Genomic DNA, 21,028 nt, shown 5'->3' on the forward strand with positions numbered 1-21,028 from the left:
CCTATGGCTTCAATCCTATTGAGAATAGTGCAGCCATTTTGAAAGAATACAATTTGTGGAATAATTGGGGTGTGTGATGGGATCCCTGGGGTACAGCCTGGAACTGGGGTACTACTGTGCCCCCTTAACTCTCCAGTCTTGGCTCTTTCTCACAGTGCTTTGCTAGTGACAAGCCACAAACCTCTCCAGGCGCTGTTATCACTCAGTACAACAGCTTGTGGAGCCTGACACCCAGCTAAATTGCGTGACTGCTCCCTAAGCCATTCATGAATCACATAGAGAAAGGCACCAGCAGATCTCCCAAGCCCCCAGCCTTTTACCTAGAACTGGACCATCTAGCCCTGGTCAGAAGCTTGACTAGTGTAAGTTCATTACTCAGTCCGCCCCTCCCTCAATGTGGAGAGGAGACACACTAGCTTTTGTAAACTGAGCTGAGATTTCCCAAGCACTTCTACCAAAACACACTGTTTTAGGTAAAATATAAAACAGATTTGTTAACTACAGAAAGATAGATTTTAAGTGATTATAAGTGGTAGGCATGAAAGGTCAGAGATAATTACCAAAGACAATAAAAGGTAAGCATGCAGTCTAAATTTTGAATCGTATTAGACTGAGCAGTATTTGGATCAAGCAGTTTTTCTCACCCCACTGGATGTTGTAGTTTACAGTACTTAATACACAGACTTTCCATTTAAGCCTGGGACCAATCTCCTCAGTTCAAGTTTTTGTCTTCCCAGCATTCTTGTTGCTTCCAGCCTAGGTCGGGGAGGAGAAAAGGTAAAAAGCAAGATGTCACTGTCCTTTATTTTATACACTCAGTCCATGTGCCGGAAAAATACTAGCCCAGACATGTCCTGGTGGGCCTTGCTGAGTCACAGTGTTGAGCAATCCCCCATTGCTTGTGGTGCTTGTGCAACTCTCTTACAGCATTGTAAATCCCTTGTTTACAATTCCCCTGCTGATAATGGTCATTTAACACCCACCGGGCTGTGGAGCACCTCCTTTGTTGTTACTGGAGAACTAGCAGTGGAGGACTCCCAAACTTACAATATATTTTAATAACAACCATACAGCAAAGTCTCATGACTTCATACACACTAACAATATACATATTTTGACAGAACCATGGGTTTCAGGAGATCATGACCTTTAATATGATATCTTACATGGCATGCTTTGTATGAAATATCATAACCATATATGAATGTTGACTATGGGGATTACAGGGTGCTATTTTGAGGAACAGTGTATCACAGGGGGAAATGACCATTAATATAAAAAAAAAATTTCAAATGTAGCCTACACAATGTGAAGATTTCAGTAAGTAAACCATAGGGGAAATTTTGAAAAATATGCATTATTTTGTTCATAAGATCATTTGGGACAAAAAGTCTGGCAGCAGGTGCTGAATTTCTTGTCTTTAAATTTAATTTTACTTCCTAAACTAATCAAAGGAATGTAAATTAATTCTATAATCAAAGAGTAAGTGCTGGTAAATTTGGTTAGGATACACAATTTTTTATATACATAAGCAGTTGAATCTCTGATTTAAGTGCAAAACAGCTCAGCCTTAATAATGGAGCTGCAACGTCCCGTCCCCCCCCCCGCCGCCATAGCGCCCCCCCCCCCCCCCCGCCATAACAAACTATTGGTATTCATTAACTTTATGAATTCCAGGGTTTTTTTCTAATTAGAAGTTGTCTTTTCTTCAACTTTCATTTTTCTTCCTTATTACTTTGTTCTGTGATATCTGCTGTTAGCTAGCTTGCTCTATAGGAGAACCTCTTAAGGATAAAATTAGTACAATTGATGTCCCTATAAGACTCTCGTTCTGTAAAACAAAAATGTACTGCATTTTTGGCTTCCAGCAGATCAAACATTGTTATAAGCACCACCAGCACAATGATTCTTCTTTCAGAATATTTAGCTGAAAGAATGGTATTACAGCTGAGGTAAAATTTTTGTACCAGAACCCAGACTGCTTTTATGATCCTGATTCAGAGCCCACTGAAGTCAATTAGAGTCTTTGCATTGACTTCAACAGGATGTGTGTTTGTATATGTTTCTGCACTTTGTTAATTTGAAATCTCAGAAAACTTTCAGACCTGTTACCACAATTTCCTAGTACTTCTCCTCAAACACATTAGCTTGTAGTTTATGTATTTAAGATGAGAGATTTGGCTAAAGAAGGGCATATATTGCAAGCAGGCACAATCCAAGCTTTGCACCTAGTCTGCCAGTAGCTCATGCCTCCTTATTTCAATCTTGGGACTTTGCAGGAGAGGCTGTCAGCTGGACTCCAGTAGGTCATGGTTCAATGATGTGAACAAATACCCATTAGGACTCAGCCAAGACCAGCAACCTTTATTGACCTCTCACTGATTTTAAACTCAAAAGATTAGGCACTAATCTGTGTGTTCATTTCAACATATAGTCCTATATATGAGAACTGAGAAATGAATTCCTTCATTAGTGAATAAGTCCTTGTAAAATTATGCATATAGATGTGCTTATTTGAATGTGCATTCAATCACAATTCTTATTTTCTTTTCATTCTAAAGCACCTATGTGTTCAGCCAGTAGATCATTTGATTAACTGGACATTCTAATACCTCTTAGGGAAAAGAGATATCATCTTATGCACTTAAGCCTCTGTGGACTGTTCCATTGTATTTGTGCTGGAAGAGAGCTTTTATCTTTAATAATAATAATAATAAAAACATCCTCCACACCATGGCGTTTCAGACCAAGACAGCAGCTTTTTCAAAATTGCCAGGCTGTATACTCCTCTTCACTAGAGGAATGGTGTAAACTAATGCTTTATAATACTTAAAAGTGACAGATGAGGTTGTTTTTGTTTTGTTAGGCAAGTCCAAGAAATGCTAGTCTGCAGTTTGTGGTATTCGGTATTACTCATATATGACATGGCAGCAATTTAAAATACCCAAAATGTACTCATGGGAAAACCTTTACAAATATAATGAAGAAGAAATTAAATGAAAGAAACAATAAATACTTAATGCACCGTTATGATTGAGAATATAAATGGAACAAAAGTTAGAAAGGTGAGAGTTATGGTTCCCAAAGCAACTATTACTTTCTCAAATTTTGCATTCTTTTTAAGGTAAAGTAGTTATTCTTTAGTGCTTTTGAAGACATGTAAGACTCTCTTTCTGTGAAACAAAAATATACTTTCTTTTGGCTCCCAGCAGATCAAACATTGTTATAAGTACCATCAGTACAATTACTCTTCTTTCAGAATATTTAGCAGAAAGAATGGCATTACAGCTGAGTTCCTGTAATATAACACGTTTTAAAATGGAGTTCCAGGAAAGACATGTTACATTCAGCGGGCCTAATTCTTCCCTGAGAGGAGCACCATATAATTCTTATTTTCTTCAGTGGTAATTATCTTAGTGTATATGAGGGCATAGTTGAGCTCAGTAATGTAAGCATTACCTTTTTGATGTAAGAAGATAAACAGAAAATATTTTTCAACTGTATGCAAAAATACCTTGTCAGTGACCCTCATTAACTAGTTAATGCTTATGAATCACTTTGAGCACATAAAATGCTCTGTAACTGCTAAGTATTTTGTTTTTATCGCTGATATAATATTAATTTTGAATTTAGATGATAAAGAAAAAAATTCCAGAAATATAGAAAAGCCAGCAAATAATGAACTCAGCACTGAATTTCCGACAAATAGTATTGAGGACAATAATACTGATGAGCAGCTGTCAGAAACTACAGATGACGATGAAAGCAGCAGTGAAAATGAAGATAGAAAAATAAATGCACCAATAGAGTTGCTGGGAGAGGTAAATTTCACCTCCTCCCCCCCCCCCCCGAACAATGTGAACATAGACTGAGGGACCCATGTACTCTGCAGCACAGGGGGACCCAATTCTGTAGCAAACACTCCATAATTCTGCCTAATTCTGCATCCGTGTTGATTTATTGTATCTGTCGTGCAGACATGCTGGCGACCATGTTTCAAAATTGAAAATACTCATTGATGTACAATTCAGCAATGATTATTTTCAGCAATGACTATTTTTTATATATTTTTTGTTTTGTCCTCCAGATGACCCAAGTCAGTGGGCTTCAGTGGTTACAATGTTGTCTGGGCGTCTCAGCTCCCAATCTCTTTTCCCTTCATCATGCATGCCATTGAAAATGGAGAGCTTATAGTCCGATTCAGTGGTTCATCTGAGTTCCACAGGCCTCTATTCTTTAGGCAGTATAGCTGCCCAGCCTGCATTTCTGGTTTTCCCCCTGCTCCCTGGCCGCAAATTAGGGTGACCAGACAGCAAGTGTGAAAAATCGGGACGGGGGCAAGGGGTAATAGGAGTCTATATAAGAGAAAGACCCAAAAATCGGGACTGTCCCTATAAAATCGGGACATCTGGTCACCCTACCACAAACTGGTCTCTAGCCCTTGCTCCCTGAACCTCTCTTGTCTTTTCTGTCCAATAGTGATGCACTATAATCAATTAATTCCCCTTTGTGGCTAAAGATGCAGAGTAAGAGGCAGCTTCAGGCAGGTCCCAGCAGGACAAGATAACAAAAGAACTCAAGATGCTAGGCATCTGGCTACAGCAAAATAGTATTTTTGTTGCAGAGTTTACTGAATTCTGATATCTTGGAAAAATGCCAAAAATGTCAAAGCCCACTATTGCACAGTCAGAGTCCCTGGAGCCCAGAGTGAAATGACTGGGGCCATTCACATCTCTCAGAAGTATTGTTTTCAGGCTGGTAGACTCAGATGGCCACGGTTCACCCTTGGCTTACATTTTTTAGGTTTGCATAGCCATAAGGGCTAGAAACTTAATTTTTTAATAGAATTCTAAACCACAGTTGTGCAGCAAGGGGTGAATTATGGCAAGTTCTGCAGTTGTGGAATACTTGGGGCTCTGCGACTGGCACTATAATGGTAAATACTCTGTTGAAAACTAGTCTTTTATGTATGTACTATGCAAACAAAATCACTGCTGATACTGTCAAAAACAATTTTTCAAAAAATATTCCTGTGTAAAAGATGTGTGCCTGTATTTAGTTGCTTGAAGAGGGAAAACAGTTTAGTCAGTTTGTATGATGGCTTCTGTTCTAAGTGCTGCAAGAGATCCTGAGTGCCCACGGTGTGTTTAATACTCATTTGGAGTACGCAGTGTATATGGAGAAATGTTTTGTTTTTTTCTTTCCTGTTACCTAGACTTGAATATCAAAATGTTTGGGAAGTGGTAGATGGTATGTTTTTTTCAGCTAATTGGTTGTGTTTGCTCAACATCCAGTTCCTCCTTTTTTAAAAAACAAAGCATGAGATATGTAGTGTTGCTGTCAAATGCCCCAATGGAGCAAAGTACTTAAGCATATGCTTATGTCCCATTGATTTCATTAAGAGTTAAGTATGTGTTTTAAAGTTAAGAGTGCACTGTCATTGTGATACTAATACGCTTACAGGTAAAATGACAGTGCAGTAAGAAACGTTCTGGAATAAGATTTTTGAACGGCAAGCTGAAGAAAACTTTACTCAGCTCCTCTTTTGGGGGGACTGACTATCTTTCCAGTAGCTGACAAAGCCTTATTAGTTGCTATTGAGAGTTCAAAAGGTGGGAAGGGTCAGAGACTTAAATCTAGATCCTATGCTGTATGAGAGGCATTGGCAAAACTGAAAGTAGTGTAGATTTAGGCTCTGCCAATTATAAACATAGCTCCAAGAATTTAAAGAGAACTGTTGACTTTAACAACTCTCAGATTGCCTACTTGACTTCAACTGAAAGAACAGTAATAATATTCATTATTAAAACAATATCCAGCAGTTACCACACACTGCTGTCTGAGATACTCTGTTGTCTAAGAAGAGAAAATGATGATACCTCAGATAACTTTTTGCCAATGTTGATTTTTTTTTTGATTTTTTTTATTATTTTTTAGTGGTGACCACTGTATATATCATGTTTGCTTATGTGATAATTAGTTTTTAATATCCTGTCATTAATTATATAAGTAGATTTTTATACTGCTTTTAACCATTGTCTCTCTGTTCTGATAATGCCACCTCAAACATCAATTAAATGGGTCTGTTGTGGATTTCCATTTGTTAGTTTAATATTACTGCTTTTAGGTCATTGAGATCTTCGTGGATTTATGTTTGGTTTGGAGTCCCCCCGCCCCCTTATTTGATAGAAATGAATGATAGCATGTTTGAGATCCAAGACTGTTCCATCTGATGCCAAAAATAAACTGTGGACCCAACAGGTGTTGTCAGGGCTTGATTCAAGTCCCTTGTCCACACTGTGCCATACTGACAGTGAAGCCTTGTGTTATTTACTCTTGTCAAATACATCTCTCAGGGCTATTAATTTTTACCTTATTATGTGAGCACAGGTGTTACTTAGGATACCTGTTGTAAAAAAAAAAAAAAAATCAGTTCTCACCAAACTTAGGCCACAATCCTGAAGACATTTAGAGCGTGCATGACTTTACTCATGTGAGTAGTTCCACTGGAGTCAATTGGACTACTCATTTGTAAAACAACACACGTACCTAGATGTTTCCAGAGTAACTTGGCTGTGTGCTCAGAGTAACACACTTACACAGAAATATAATCCTCAATTCTAAGATGTAGTAGCTGAGATGGAGTTTGTACAAGTAATGGTGGGACTAGCAGTTGTCCACTGTCCCCTGGTGGATCTACTTAGAACAATAGAAAAATTCCGCACTTTATAGCTGTTGGGAAAATTGATCAAAGTTCTCACTAAAGTATTTTTATATAAAAACTGACCAAACTTGGAACTAATTCTCAAAGTGTGCACATCAACAATTCTCTATATTAACTTTCATACTAAACTATATTGTTCTTTTAGTTCCTGAAAGCAATTATGGATCAAGACTACAGTCTCTCAAAAAAACTTTGTCAGATGAGTAAGTACTATACGTATAGATAGATAGATAAAACTTTTTTACATTTTACCTGTTTCATTTTAGTATTTCTCCTCGTGTCCATTTTCTTAATTACTGATAAATACTTGGTCACCTTGATCGATCAATCCATCAGCCCTAACAGAGAGAGAGCCAATCACAATACAACATTCTTGTTGTTCTAGTCATTTCTTCAGCCACCTGCTTGGTCTGCAGACTGGATACACAAAGTACTGCTGTTTTCTCTGCGTATGGGATAGTCGTGCAAGAGATTCCCACTACATCAAGAAAGATTGGCCACTCCGACAGTCATTGGAGCCTGGGAGGAAAAGTGTTCAGCATCCATCACTTGTTGAATCAAGGAAGATTTTGTTACCACCCTTACACATCAAGCTGGGTCTGATGAAGAACTTTGTCAAGGCCATTGACAAAACACAAGCAGCTTTCAAGTACCTCCGTGGAAAATTTCCAAGGTTAAGTGAAGCTAAGATAAAGGAAGGTGTCTTTGTTGGTCCTCAGATTCGTGAACTTCCTCATGATGATGCATTTGACCATGCACTGCGTGGCAAGGAAAAGACGGCATGGAAAGCCTTCCAGTTAGTGGCAATAAATTTTCTCGGAAACAACAAGGCAGACAACTACAGGTTGTTGGTGGAAAACCTCCTCAAGGCATACAAAAGCCTTGGTTGCAACATGTCACTAAAGATACATTTTTTTCACTCTCATCTAGATTTTTTTCCACCGAACTGCGGAGCAGTGAGCGACGAGCACGGCGAGCGATTTCACCAGGACATTGCAACAATGGAGAAACGCTATCAGGGCAAATGGAGCCCATCAATGCTTGCAGACTATTGCTGGACAGTGACAAGAGATGCTCCGTTTAATGAATACAAGAGACAAGCCAAGAAGCGCCGAGTAGACACTGAATAGGACTAAACTATGTACATAATAGTTTTTTGCCTTTTGTTTCATAATAAATTTTATTTATATAACCCTTTTGCTGATTTTTAAAGTGTTACATAAACAGGACAGGTGAAATATTGTCATGTAAAGCAACCATAAACACATGAAAAGACCTAGGTTTACAATTTATGATTAAAACTCTACTATCTACACAATATACATAGACCTAAAATGTAAAAACTTAAATATCTTAAAAACAGTAGTCAATCAGTTGTTTTAATTGTCATATTTGAATTCAGCACATCAAAATACGTAATAGCACATTTTATCTCTGAAGCAGACGACTTCTCAAAAATTGTAGACCAGTATTATTTTCCATGGAGGAAGCTGGCACATGTTACTGAAAACAGAGCAACATCCCATGATGCAGTTCTTTCCGTCCCAGCATTCCATGGGCTTCCAACTGCATTTTGCTGCATTTTTCAACAGCCCATTTACTGTGCGCCCGCCATTTCTGGTTGAAAGCACGTATCCCGCACTGCTCTTTACTGCTGTGGTCACTGTTATGAACACCTCGGGATGGTCATGAGCTCCCAATTTGAACAGGAATCAGAGTTGCCTAACCTGCTGTGTGTCCTGGAAAGAAACAACACAAGATTACTTTGGACATTCATGGAGTAGCTGAACACGGTGAACTGTCACTTTTGGGCTCGGGAAACAAGCATTGAGTGATGGGATTGCATAATTATGCAAGTCTGGGATGACAAGCATTGGCTGCCAACTTTTGGATGCAGAAAGCCACTTTTCTGGAACTGTGCAGAGCTCGTCTCAGCACACCAAAATGAGAGCTGCCCTCTCGGTATAGAAATGAGTGGCAATTGCTGTATGGAAGCTGGTGACTCTGGACTGCTACCGCTTGGTCGCGAATCAGTTTGGAGTGGGGAAGTCCACCGTTGGGGCAGCATTAATGCAAGTTTACAGGGTCATTAATTGCATCCTCCTATGAAAAACTGTGACTCTTGGAAATGTTCATGAAATATTGGATAGCTTTGTGGCAATGGTATCCTCTAACTGTGGAGGGGCAATAGATGGCACGCATATTCCAGTTTTGGCCTGGACCATCTTGCAATGGAGTACATCAGCAGAAAGGGGTACTTCTCTATGGTACTGCAGGCACTTGTGGATCACCCTGAGCACAGTGGGTTTCACTGACATCAACACGGGGTGGTCCAGGAAGATGTATAATACACGCATCTTCAGGAACACTGGTCTATACAGAAAGCTGCAAGCAAGGACTTTCTTTCCAGATCAGAAGATTCAAGTGGGGGATGTTGAGATGCCCATAGTGATCCTGGGAGACCCAGTGTACTCCTTACTCCCGTAGCTCATGAAACTTTACACAGGACACCTGGACAGTAACAAGGAGTGCTTCAACAATAGGCTGAACAGGTGCAGAGTCATAGGCGCTGACTCCGTGGGTGCTCCGGGACTGGAGCACCCATGGGGAAAAATTAGCGAGTGCACCTACCGGCAGCTAAGCTCTCCCCACCTCCTCCTCCCCTGAGTGCGCTGTGTCCCCACTCCTCCCCCTTCCGCCCAGCACTTCTCACCGCCCCACCACTTAACAGCTGTTTGGCAGCACTTTGGACTTTCCGGGAGGGAGGAGGAGGAGCGGGGACGTGGCACGTCAGGGGAAGAGGTGAGGACTTTGGGGAAGGGGTGGAATGGGGGCGAGGTGAGGGTGGTGCAGGGGCGGGGTCAGAGTGTGTGGTGGGGGTCGAGCATCCCCCGGGCAAAGAGGAAGTCAGTGCCTATGTGCAGTGTGACCATAGAATGTGCCTTTAGCAGATTAAAAACGATTGGCACTGCCTTTATGGCAGGTTAGACCTAAATGAGGAAAATGTTCCCATGGTCATAGCAGCCTGCTGCACACTCCATAATATATGTGAGTCTATGGGTAAAAAGTTTCCTTCCGGCAGAGGCCAATCAGCTGGCTGCAGAATTTGAGCAGCCAGATACAAGGGCTATTCTAGCCCCCTGTTCCCCTCTTCGAATCAGGGAGGCTTTGAGGCAACATTTTGACAATGAGCATCAGTAATGTGTCTTTCTCATGGTGCATTATCTTGCCGCCTTGCATTAAAGTTGTGATGATTCCTGACCAGGATTTGTAGTGAGCAAATGATCAAATTGCCACTGTGTATTTCTACCAGCCGCAACCACCACATGTGGGACAGTTTGCTTTATTAAATAACAATTAACAACACACACAAAAGGATTGGTGAGAAGGGAGATAAGAGTGCAGAGCAGTGTATGCTTTCATATCTGTGTGTAACTCCAACTATCATTTTGGAAGCTGTCTGAAGGAGGTGGAGTGAATGAGGTACCGAGACATTCTGGGAAGTTGCAAGGAATGTGTGGGAGGAGTTTGGGGGGGAGCATGGAAAGCAGTTCTGTATTGGCTGCGGACAGGGGGGCAAGCATGCATCTGTTCTGCCTGGAGCATGATTAGGGACTTCAACATCTCTGTTTGCTCCTCCATCAGTTTTGTCATCTGCTCCTGGCCCTTTACAATTTGCTCCTTGCTCTCCTTTCTATCCTGCCTTCCTATTTTAAATTTTTCCTTCAGGGTCTCTCTCCACTCCCTGCGTTCTCTTTTTTTTTGAAATCTGAGGATTGAAGCACCTCCTGGAACATGTCCTCCTTGGTGCACTGTGGTCGCTTCCTTTTCCAGCAGAGGTGCACTACCAGTGTGTAGGGAGATCCCTGGAAGGCCCCATCTGCAAAAGCACAAGAAACAATACACAGAAGCATGATTGTTAGTTCATGCACAACACTGAATCATTATAGTAAAATATACCTCTTTTCACATATGAATCACTTTCTCGCTGTCCCTTGGCAAGCACACATCTCAGTGAACACTCTAAACATGGTGAGTTTGGCCCAGGGAGGGAGGGCGGTGTTGGATGTTGAAGATGAGGCAAAGGGTCTAGGTTTTTTTTAAGGGAATAAGTGTAGGAGAGTATGGACAATATTGCAAATTCTGCCCCCATTTTCCACAACCAGGGATCATTGATGCCGATATCTCACTCCTGAGGGTATGCAAAGGTGCATCTCCTGCATGCTTGCAGGTTCCCACCCGGTTCCTATGCTGCTCGCCCATGTGCCGCTTTGATCCCTGCTCAAGGAATTGCCGATTGGTGCAGGAAAGTTTCCTACAATGTGGAAATCCCTTCACCCACTTTTAGAATATTCAGAGCAAAGGACAGCTCTGCCTCATATAACTGAGCAGCATCAACTCAAAAAGATCACTTACCAAGGCTATCCTCTACTGCATCATGCGCGCCAGAGACTGGCTGCTGGGACTGGCTAGACCCCTCAGGAGTGGAAAAGAGGTCCTGACTCGCCACACCACTGGACGACCCTGGCGTGTGCTCCACGTCATCCTCAATCTTGACCTTCTTGTCCATAACTTTGTCCACAGGGTCGAATCCCCTGTCCGCTGCCTCCAGCCTCACTGAAGTATCCATTGGGCTGTTGGCAGTGGAGGTGGGGTCAGCGCTGAAAATGGCATCCATTTCCTTATAGAAACAGCAGGACTGCGGCGCAGCACCAGAGCGACGATTTGCCTCTCTTGCCTTCTGGATGCCTGCCTCATCTCCTTTATCTTCGCTCAGCAATGCTGCATGTCCTGTTTGTAGCCCTTTTCCAACAAGCCACAAGAAATCTGCCCATAGGTATCGAAGTTCCTATGACTGGAGTGGAGCTTGGACTGCACAGCCTCTTCTCCCCACACTGCCAGCAAATCCAACAACTCGGGTGTGGTCCAAGCAGGAGAGCGTTTGCTTTGTGGCGCCGCCATGGTCAGCTGTCCACGCCGAGCAAACAGGAAGTGGAATTTCAAAAATTCCTGGGCCTATAGGGGCGGATGTTTGTGTATCTGGGTGCAAGGCAGCAGAGTTTGAACTGCTGACCAGAGCCATCAGAATGGGCATTGTGGGATACCTCATGAAGACCAATTATAGTGACATAACCAACCGCGGTGTCTACACTGACGAGATAACTTTGCCTCAAAAAGCTCTCTTGCATCGAGGTGGTTTTATTTTGTTCACAAAGCAAGAGTGTTTTGTCGGCAGAAGGAGCATTGCAGTGTGCACACTTCCACTATTTTGTCTACAAAAGGCAGCTTAATAATCATTTCATGTGTTTACCTATTTATTTTTAAATTGTGAATTAACTTAGTGCCCAGAAAAGTAGGGGGCTAATAGTACTGATATGACTGAATGTGGTATAGTATGGCAAAGTCCTGTTGTAACAGGGATCAGTGAATAAATGTTTCCTGTAGGTTTCCATACAGTAACTGTGTATGTGGTTCCAGATTAGATTTTACTAATTTTTCAATACATTAGGTTTTATAAATATTTTTTTCCTCATGGCATCGCTACAGGGCTCAGTAAAAGCATCCAAACAACATTAACTCAGCAGCTTCATGCCTGAACATGTTTGGGTTTATTTTATGTTTAACTTTATATCTGAATTTCTTGGGTTTGTTATGCCTATTTCTTGTATCATTAATATTTTTTTTGTAAGTTACATATTTACTGATATGTACTCTCAACGTTAACTCTAGCTTAATATAGTATTTCATGAGGAAATATAAATACAAATAACTGAGAAATCATTATTTGCATTTTAAGTCTCTGAAATCAAAATGATGCCACTATCTGACAGAATGCACTTTAACAATATGCCTTGAAATTGTTCCGCAGTCTGACTGTGAGTTGCTATTGTCACCATATAGAATTATTAACATATCCTGTTGTCAAATTTCAGTTCTAATCTATGAACCAGAAAATACTGAGGCCAAGCAGTTTCTTCCACTTCTTGAAGAAAAGTTGCTGATAGGTAAGTTTGAGAACAGTAACCATTTTATGTTCTAGAAGCCTTCATGCTTTTCACAAGTGAACAATATTTGGGACTGCTGTAACTACATGGATCCTATTTTATTTTTAAAAACTATAGGGTGAGAAATATTTTTATCACTTTTGTGTTTAATGTGTCTTAAGTGTGATACATTAGGCCAGTGGTTCTCAAACAGGGATCCAGGGCCCTCTGGGGAGGCTGCAAGCAGGTTTCAGGGGGTCTGCCAAGCATGGCTGATGCTAGACTTACTAGGGCCCAGGGCAGAAAGCTGAAGCCCCATTGCATGGGGCTGAAACCCGGGACCCCGAGCCCCACCATCCAGGACTGAAGCCAAAGCCTAAACAACTTAGCTTTGTGGGTCCCCCTGTGGCATGGGGCCCTGGGCAATTGCCCTGCTTACTACCCACTAACGTGTGCCCTGGCTTTTATATGCAGAAAAACAGTTGTTATGGCACAGGTGAGCTGTGGAGTTTTTATAGCATGTTGCGGGGGGCAGGCCTCAGAAATGAAAAGGTTGAGAACCCCTGCATTAGGCTATAAAATCACATTAAGCAAACATTTCCTAATCTCAATGTTCAATTCCAAGCACTGATCCTGACTTTCAGTATATTACGCTATCCTTACTGTAGACATTTGAGTTGACTTAAACAGAGAGTCATGTCTGGGAATCACACTTGCTCAGAAAATGCATACTAGACTGAAAAATGGTAACCCCATTGTACAAAATCCTCTGCCGAGGCATAGGAGAATACAGAAGAACTTGGAGGAAAGGAGTTGCAGAGATGGCATTAACCTGTCATTGTCCTACCCCAGTGCTAGTTCAGCTGTGCCAGCCCCCCAACTTTAGTCTGAGTGGCCTGAAGGCAACTCTAACTCAGACCAGATGCTAGTGCTCCCCAGGCGCTAATACAACAGCCTAAGGTTGTCTGGGGTGTCCTTTAAAACCCAGATGATCTCAGGCTGTTGTTGTGACCTACTGTTCCCCATATACCCACATATTCACCACCGTTATATGATTGTGATATGTTTTGTACAACGTATGCCTTGTGAGGTAACATTTGAAAAGTCTTGATTTGATGAACCTCATTATCCTGTTGAAATGTACGTGTCATCAATGTATATGAAGTTATTACATTTTGCTTTGTTTGTTACTGAAACATGTTGAGTCTGGAAAACTCAGAGAGGACAAAGAAATGGAAAACAGAGGCCTTACATGCTGTCTTTCTCTGCTTCCACAATGCAATCTTCACATAGACAAAAGGTGCAAGCAATTCATAATGAAGGATGGTCAGCAGCTCATGTACACCACGAGTGCTGCCTAGTCCCATGACACAGGAAGGATTTTTCCAGTATCTGGAGAAAAGTATAAATCAGGGACAGTGATGTCACCAGAGGGCCTGCCTCTTACCCCCATTGCTATACAAGGAAAACAAAGAGATCTCCATTTACACTTTGGAAGGAGCTGGACCTAACTGGAAGGTGTTCCAGTTAGTATGAACTGCTGTGAAGTTTTGGATGAGAGAAATCATCTTGATTTTAGATTTATTAGGCTGGTAAAGTTTAAGATTTAGATTGTGGTTTTGCTATTTCATTTTGTAACCAATTCTAATCTTCTGTGCCAATTCTGCTTAATCACATAAAATCTATCTTTGTCTAGTTAATAAACTTATTTTGATGTTTATCTGAACCAGTGAATTTGTCTGAAGTGCTTGGGGGATCTGCTCAGATTAGAGGCTGGGACATGTCCACTACCCTTTGAAGGAGCAGCAAACTTTGATCAAGAAGGTCTTGAGCACTGTAAGATGCACATTTCTGGGGTGCCAGGCTGGGGGAATTTGCTTATGTTTCCCTATATACAGTTCATGACTGGCTTGTGAGAGCCTTCATGCAACTTTGCAGGGTGTGCCTATGCATGCTGATGGCTGAGTGAACAGAGCTGGAGGGAAAAAGAACAGGAGTACTTGTGGCACCTTAGAGACTAACAAATTTATTAGAGCATAAGCTTTCGTGGAGGGTTTGCTGTTCACTAGCATAGCAGTGTAGGAGACAGCCTGGGCAGGAGAGTTAAGGGGGCCTAGGAGTTCCACTGTCTGGATTGCACCTCGGGGCATGTCACAGTTGTATTAGCCTCTTGGGACCAATGGCATCTGGTGTGAGTTACAGTTGCCTTCAGGCCACTCGGACTAATATTGGGGGGGCTGGCACAAACACTCTTTTCCCCTGCTATAACTGCTGTGCGGGCTGCAGGGAAAGAGAGTGGCATAGGAGTTGCTATACTGGCTCTACTCCTCTCAGGATCCCGCTATATTGGAGTGATCCTGTGGTGGCCAGCTACTTTGTGCCAATACTATAGAATCATAGGACTGGAAGGGACCTTGAGAGGTCATCTAGTCCAGTCCCCTGCACATATGGCAGGACTAAGTATTACCTAGACCATTCCTGACAGGTGTTTCTCTAACCTGCTTTTAAAAATCTCCAGTGATGAAGATTCCACAATCTCCCTAGGCAATTTATTCCAGTGCTTAACCTCCCTGACAGGAAGTTTTTCCTAATGTCCAACCTAAACCTCCCTTGCTGCAATTTAAACCCATTGCTTCTTGTCCTATCCTCAGAGGTTAAGAAAAACAACTTTTCTCCTTCCTCCTTGTAACAACCTTTTACATACTTGAAAACTGTTATATACCCTCTGTCGTCTCTTTTCCAGACTAAACAAACCCAATTTTTAAAATCTTTCCTCATATGTCATGTTTTCTAGACCTTTAACCATTTTTGTCGCTCTTCTCTGGACTCTCTCCAATTTTGTCCACATCCTTCCTGAAATGTGGCACCCAGAACTTGACACAATACTCCCGTTGAGGTCTAATCAGTGTGGAGTAGAGCAGAAGAATTACTTTGCGTGTCTTGCTTAGAATACTCCTGCTAATACATCCCAGAATTATGTTTGCTTTTTTTGCAACAGCATTACCCTGTTGACTTGTATTTAGATTGTGGTCCCTTATGACCCCCAGATCCCTTTCCGCAGTACTCCTTCCAAGGCAGTCATTTCCCATTTTGTATGTGTGCAACTGATTGTTCCTTCCTAAGTGGAGTACTTTGCATTTGTCCTTATTGAATTTCATCCTATTTACTTCAGACCATTTCTCCAGTTTGTCCAGATCATTTTGAATTTTAATCCTATCCTCCAAAGCATTTGCAACCCCTCCCAGCTTTGTATCAGCCGCAAACTTTGTAAGTGCACTCTCTATGCCATTATCTAAAGCACTGATGAAGACATTGAACAGAATCAGACCCAGAACTGATCCCTGCGGGACCCCATTCCTTATGCCCTTCCAGCATGACTGTGAACCACTGATGATTACTCTCTGGGAATGATTTTCTAACCAGTTTTGCACCCACCTTATAGTAGCTCCATCTAGGTTGCATTTCCCTAGTTTGTTTATGAGACGGTCAAGCGAGACAGTGTCAAAAGCTTTAGTAAAGTCAAGATACACCACATCTACCGTTTTCCCCCCATCCACAAGGCTTGTTGCCTGTCAAAGAAAGCTATCAGGTTGGTTTGACACTATTTGATCTTGACAAATCCATGCTGACTTACTTATCACCTTATTATCTTCTAAATGTTTGCAAATTGATTGCTTTAATTATTTGCTTCATTATCATTCCGGGTACAGAAGTTAAGCTGACTGGTCTGTAACTCCCTGGGTTGTCCTTATTTCCCTTTTTACAGATTGGCACTATATTTGCCCTTTTCCAGTCTTCTGGAATCTCTCCCATTTTCTATATTGAGAGCAAAGTGATCACAGCACAGAGATCTGGGCCAGCTTCACAACGTTAGCCCTGTAGCTTATTATCTCAAAATGGATAATTGCCTTAAGTCAGTGTTTAATTTAAGTATGTTATTGTATTATGAGAGTATTTCTATTTTAAAAATACTCTTCTGTGGCTAAGAACCTAAAATATTAATAGCAAGTATTCATTTTTTTCTTTACTTTTAAATTTGGTTTTGAAATGGGAAATTTCAGTCAAGTTCCATGTTCCCATAGTAGTACAGGTTGGAGACTCTTGTTTTCCTTGCAGACGAGATCAATTTCAGCAGTATCATTTTTATGATTTAACATGCTCTTGCTATTCCAAATTGGCTATCCATCCTGTAAAAACAAATATGAGTAGTTTTATTCACATGAGAAGTCCCATTCACCTTCATGTTGTTGAAAAGCTGTGCATATTTTATAAAATAAATATTTTAGAAAAGTCTGTAAAATGGGTGTTGACTATATAGACAAAAATTTGGTGTAACTGACAAAAATAGTCCTTCTATCTCTATAAGACAATTGCTGAAAGTTTCCAAAACCTGCATACCTTAAATAAGATACATATTTGGAATATTTATGAATATATGGACTGTTTACTAAATTCTCAGGAAAAACACACAACCACTGCATAATTTTCTTCCTGTAATAGAAAGGGGAAAATGTTTGTTTAGATATTTCTTTGAAAATTAGACAGCACTAGCAAGCAAAACAATTGTATTAATCCCCCACTGTACAAAGCAAAATGCAATGACGATTTAGAATACAATTATTTTCTTCAGAAAAATACCCCAAAACACCATGTACAACCGATTTATTTTGAATATGTAATTTTGAGTTTATTTGGAATATAATATCAAATATTATGTATTTATCACATGCCTGAAATAGTCAGTTTTTTACTAACCAAAACTTAAGACTTACCTAAAACGTATATCTTGTACATGTATGTCTTAGAAAGTACACAGAATTTTGATGATGAAGAGGGTGAAGAAACGGATGAAGGAAGCAGTGAGGACAGTGAAGAGGATACTAGCAGTTCAGATAGCAGTGATGATGAAGGAGAAGAAAGTTCTGGTGATTCTGATGAAAACGTATAGCAGTTTGGTAATTCTTCTATACTCCCTATAGGTTGATTATTTTGATTCTTCTGTACAGTCACTTTTTAAACACCATATTAAAATTCACTGTTTAATCATTATCACTTTTCTCCCTCTTAAACTGCTGCATTCTTTTGCATATAGATTGCCTCCCCACTCACACACAGCCCACCATACCAGTGGTTCTCAACCAAAGGTACATGTACCCCCGGGAGTACACAGAGGTCTTCCAGGGGGTACATCAACTCATCTAGATACTTAACTAGTTTTACAACAGGCTACATAAAAAGCACTAGCAAAGTCAGTACAAAGTAAAATTTCATAAAGACAAAATGAGAGAGCAAGCAATTTTGCAGTAATAGTGTGCTGTGACACTTTTGTATTTTTATGTGATTATGTAAGCAAATAGTTTTTTAAGTGAGGTGAAACTTGGGGGTAAGCAAGACAAATCCGACTCCTGAAAGGGGTACAGTAGTCTGGAAAGGTTGAGAGCCACTTCACCAGCCTAGTCTTGTTCCATAGCATATTTGATGATATAGACAGAATTGATCTCCTTAGACGTAACTCCTAAAAAATGTTCCTGTTGGAGCAATCAGGTAGATGAAAAGCTAGGCTGCTTGTCATCAGTTGAGCAAAGACATGAATTTTTATTGAGGAATTTTGTGCTTTCAAAATTCATTGACAGCAGTTCAGCAGGGCAATAAAATCTTCCTAAATGATTGTGCAGAGCAAATGATTTCACACAATGCTGGTAAGATTCTGAATTGGGGTAAAAAGCCTCTTTAAATTTTAAAGATAAATATACAGCTTCTTGGAAGAAATCAAACAAACAGGTTTTCAAACAAATATTTTGTGTTACAAAATGTTGTCATTAAACCATATCTTTGGAAATACCTGCTAAAATTCTGTTCATGCACCCTGTCTTCTCCCACCTCACTCCCCCACAGTTTAACTTAGATAATTACAGTAGCCCTGACATAAGGGGGTACAACTTCAGTGGAAGTTTCTTGGCCAGATTTTGAGACAAAACTTACATTGCTGTTTAAGATTTGTCAGGTATAAAGTTAATCAGAAAATATATGTAAGTAATAAAGAAGAGTAAATTGTACCAATTTGGCATTCAGCGGGTGTGCAAAGTGAGGATAACAAACACATTCAGGTGGCATGGAATGCAGCAGAAAAAGCAGTAGACAGCATGATGTGAAAAAATGCATTCAAGACTTGGACTGAACACTTATGTTTTCTGTAGTCTAACCATGAAAAACATTCATATTTTTTAATACAGCATTCTTGTGTGCAGAAGACATGTCACAGTAAACATGTAACCATCTTGTGTTTCATGCACCAGTACACTTAAGTATAGTGTTGCTTTTTCGCTCCTAACATTTCAGGACCCCTTGTTAATGTCAGTAGCTATATGACCCCATGGTTCTTGTTGTAGCGCCTAATTGTTACTTTTTCTTCAGTGTAACAAATGTGTTGATTAATGAAGTTATTAAATGTAACAGAATAAATGTTTTGCTTGTTTATTTTGGTACACTTGTTCAAATCATTATGGGAGCATCACCTCTTATAAGTAAAGTCTGATAAGTGAGAGAAATCAATTGGGTAAGACATTTTACCTGTGCGTGTAGGTAAGTATGCATGCATAATATCTGTTACTGTCGGTGTTGTCTTATTTATGAGCTTTTTTTATTTCTTTGGTAAGTTTATTTTTCTTAAGCTTTCATTATGAAAATATGTTTTGGCAAATAAGATGTAGAAGATACTTGTCAAATATTTGTAGATATTTGTATGCCCCTTTGTTGTTTTGTATTGATTTGAAAGCACAAAGGATATGTAACCCAAATTTAAATGAACCTGGGAGGATTTTCTCTGCATAGGAAAATCTTCCCATGGCATAGGGATAGCTTAGCAGCTCCTACAGCACTCCCATCGTGGCTTTTGGTGCAGATAGTACCAAGGGGAGAGGGAGCATTGCCAGGGTGCCCCTACACCTCCTGGAGTCTGTTTGTAGCTGGCCTAAGATAGCAGCCTTCAGACTCTGGACAGAACTGGTGCCCACTGGTCCCAGGCCTGGGAAGTCAGTAAGGATGCTTAAAGACATGTTTGTCCCCATACCTGGACTTATGCCAACCACATATCAGCTGTTCAGCAAAGCATAGGGTGTAGCCTGTAAGTGGGGTTTTACTCTGAAAAATGACTTTAAAAATGGCACTTTCTTACCCAGGAGATCTGCTTGCTATGTGTTGAGAATTAGATTCATTAACTGCAGTGGTTGAAATAACTATGTATTCCTGTTAGTTCTGCAGAACTAATGCGGCAAAGAGAAAGGGAGTGGAATTCTATTCTTTGTATATCAACAGAATTGTTTACTAAGCTCTACCGATGGAGAGCAAAGTTTTGTCCTGCAGAATTTTATTTTATTTCTTTTTATTGGTGCTGATACAAAAGAAGAGAATTCTGCTTGTTTCTCAGAATCCAGGCTGAGTTTGCAGGGCTGACAGAGCAGATTTTTATTTGGAAACTTTTGGTATTTAGACTGCATTGAGCACACTTGTGATAAGGAATTTATTGAGAGGCAATAAATGTGGAACCCCACAATGCCATTTTTACAGTCATGTTTCAGAGAAGAACCAAATTTCAAAGTGGTGAGCAATTAATATTACAAAGATCTCTTGGATTGTCTACCATGACTAGTCATCTTTACCTAAGGCTGTGATAGAACTAGCTACAAATTTTCATGTTACTTTTATTTATCAAAGCCTTGTAGAAAATGGCTTAGATCCAGCCCAGGGCAATAGTGATTGCAAATTATCACACTCTTGGCCTTTGTGAAATTAAGTAGTGGTGTCAGTTATTCCTTGTGGACAGGATAAGGTTGTCCATATCACAAAAACTCATGTGTCCCTACTTCACACTCGTTTTGGACCACTCAAAAGGAGGTAAAAGACTGAATGGGCATTAAGTCTGAACTACCCTCTCTTCTCTAGAAGTTTTTCCCTAATTTAGGCTTGGAGCATATTGATGGGGTAATGTGAGGAAGTTTGCACTACAACTGCTCAGTTCACCACCTCTCATTATCATTCAGTTGCATATATTATTTAATAACCATAAAAAGGAAGAGAAGGATGCCTCTGTACACACCCCAGCAAGGATGAAATAGGTACTTAAGGTTTTGAGTTTTGATATTGTTTCCCCTTAAGAACATGCTTGTATGGCCTGATGGTATAGCAAAGAATATTTCAAGAAGAGGAAATCTGCTCATTTCTTAATGCTGAGGTAGGGCAACAGAGGTAGGGCAGAAGGGCCAGATGCAGCATGAGAAGTCCTAAAATATGGCCTGTAGCTGCTCTCTTCTGGAGGGCAAGG

At 40.5% G+C, this 21,028-nt stretch overlaps 1 protein-coding gene across 23 annotated transcripts in view; it reads left to right on the forward strand.

Moving 5' to 3' along the window:
• The window catches only part of ERICH2 (glutamate rich 2), a 41,462-nt gene extending 22,292 nt beyond the window's left edge, over window positions 1-19,170 (forward strand). For 20 of the 23 annotated variants that reach the window (XM_042860749.2, XM_042860754.2, XM_042860747.2 and 17 more), the window contains 4 exons: window positions 3,634-3,821; window positions 6,870-6,927; window positions 12,658-12,729; window positions 13,914-17,564. In XM_042860749.2, coding sequence (XP_042716683.2) covers window positions 3,634-3,821; window positions 6,870-6,927; window positions 12,658-12,729; window positions 13,914-14,077 — 482 coding nt within the window. In that variant the 3' untranslated portion in view covers window positions 14,078-17,564. Of the gene's footprint in view, window positions 1-3,633; window positions 3,822-6,869; window positions 6,928-12,657; window positions 12,730-13,913 lie in introns of all 23 variants that reach the window. The other 3 variants (XM_005290434.5, XM_065561820.1, XM_024114860.3) reach the window with 2 other exon arrangements.
• The last annotated feature ends 1,858 nt before the right edge of the window (window positions 19,171-21,028 follow it).

The sequence above is a fragment of the Chrysemys picta genome, chromosome 11, assembly GCF_011386835.1.
Source record: "Chrysemys picta bellii isolate R12L10 chromosome 11, ASM1138683v2, whole genome shotgun sequence".
Taxonomy (NCBI): domain Eukaryota; kingdom Metazoa; phylum Chordata; order Testudines; family Emydidae; genus Chrysemys; species Chrysemys picta.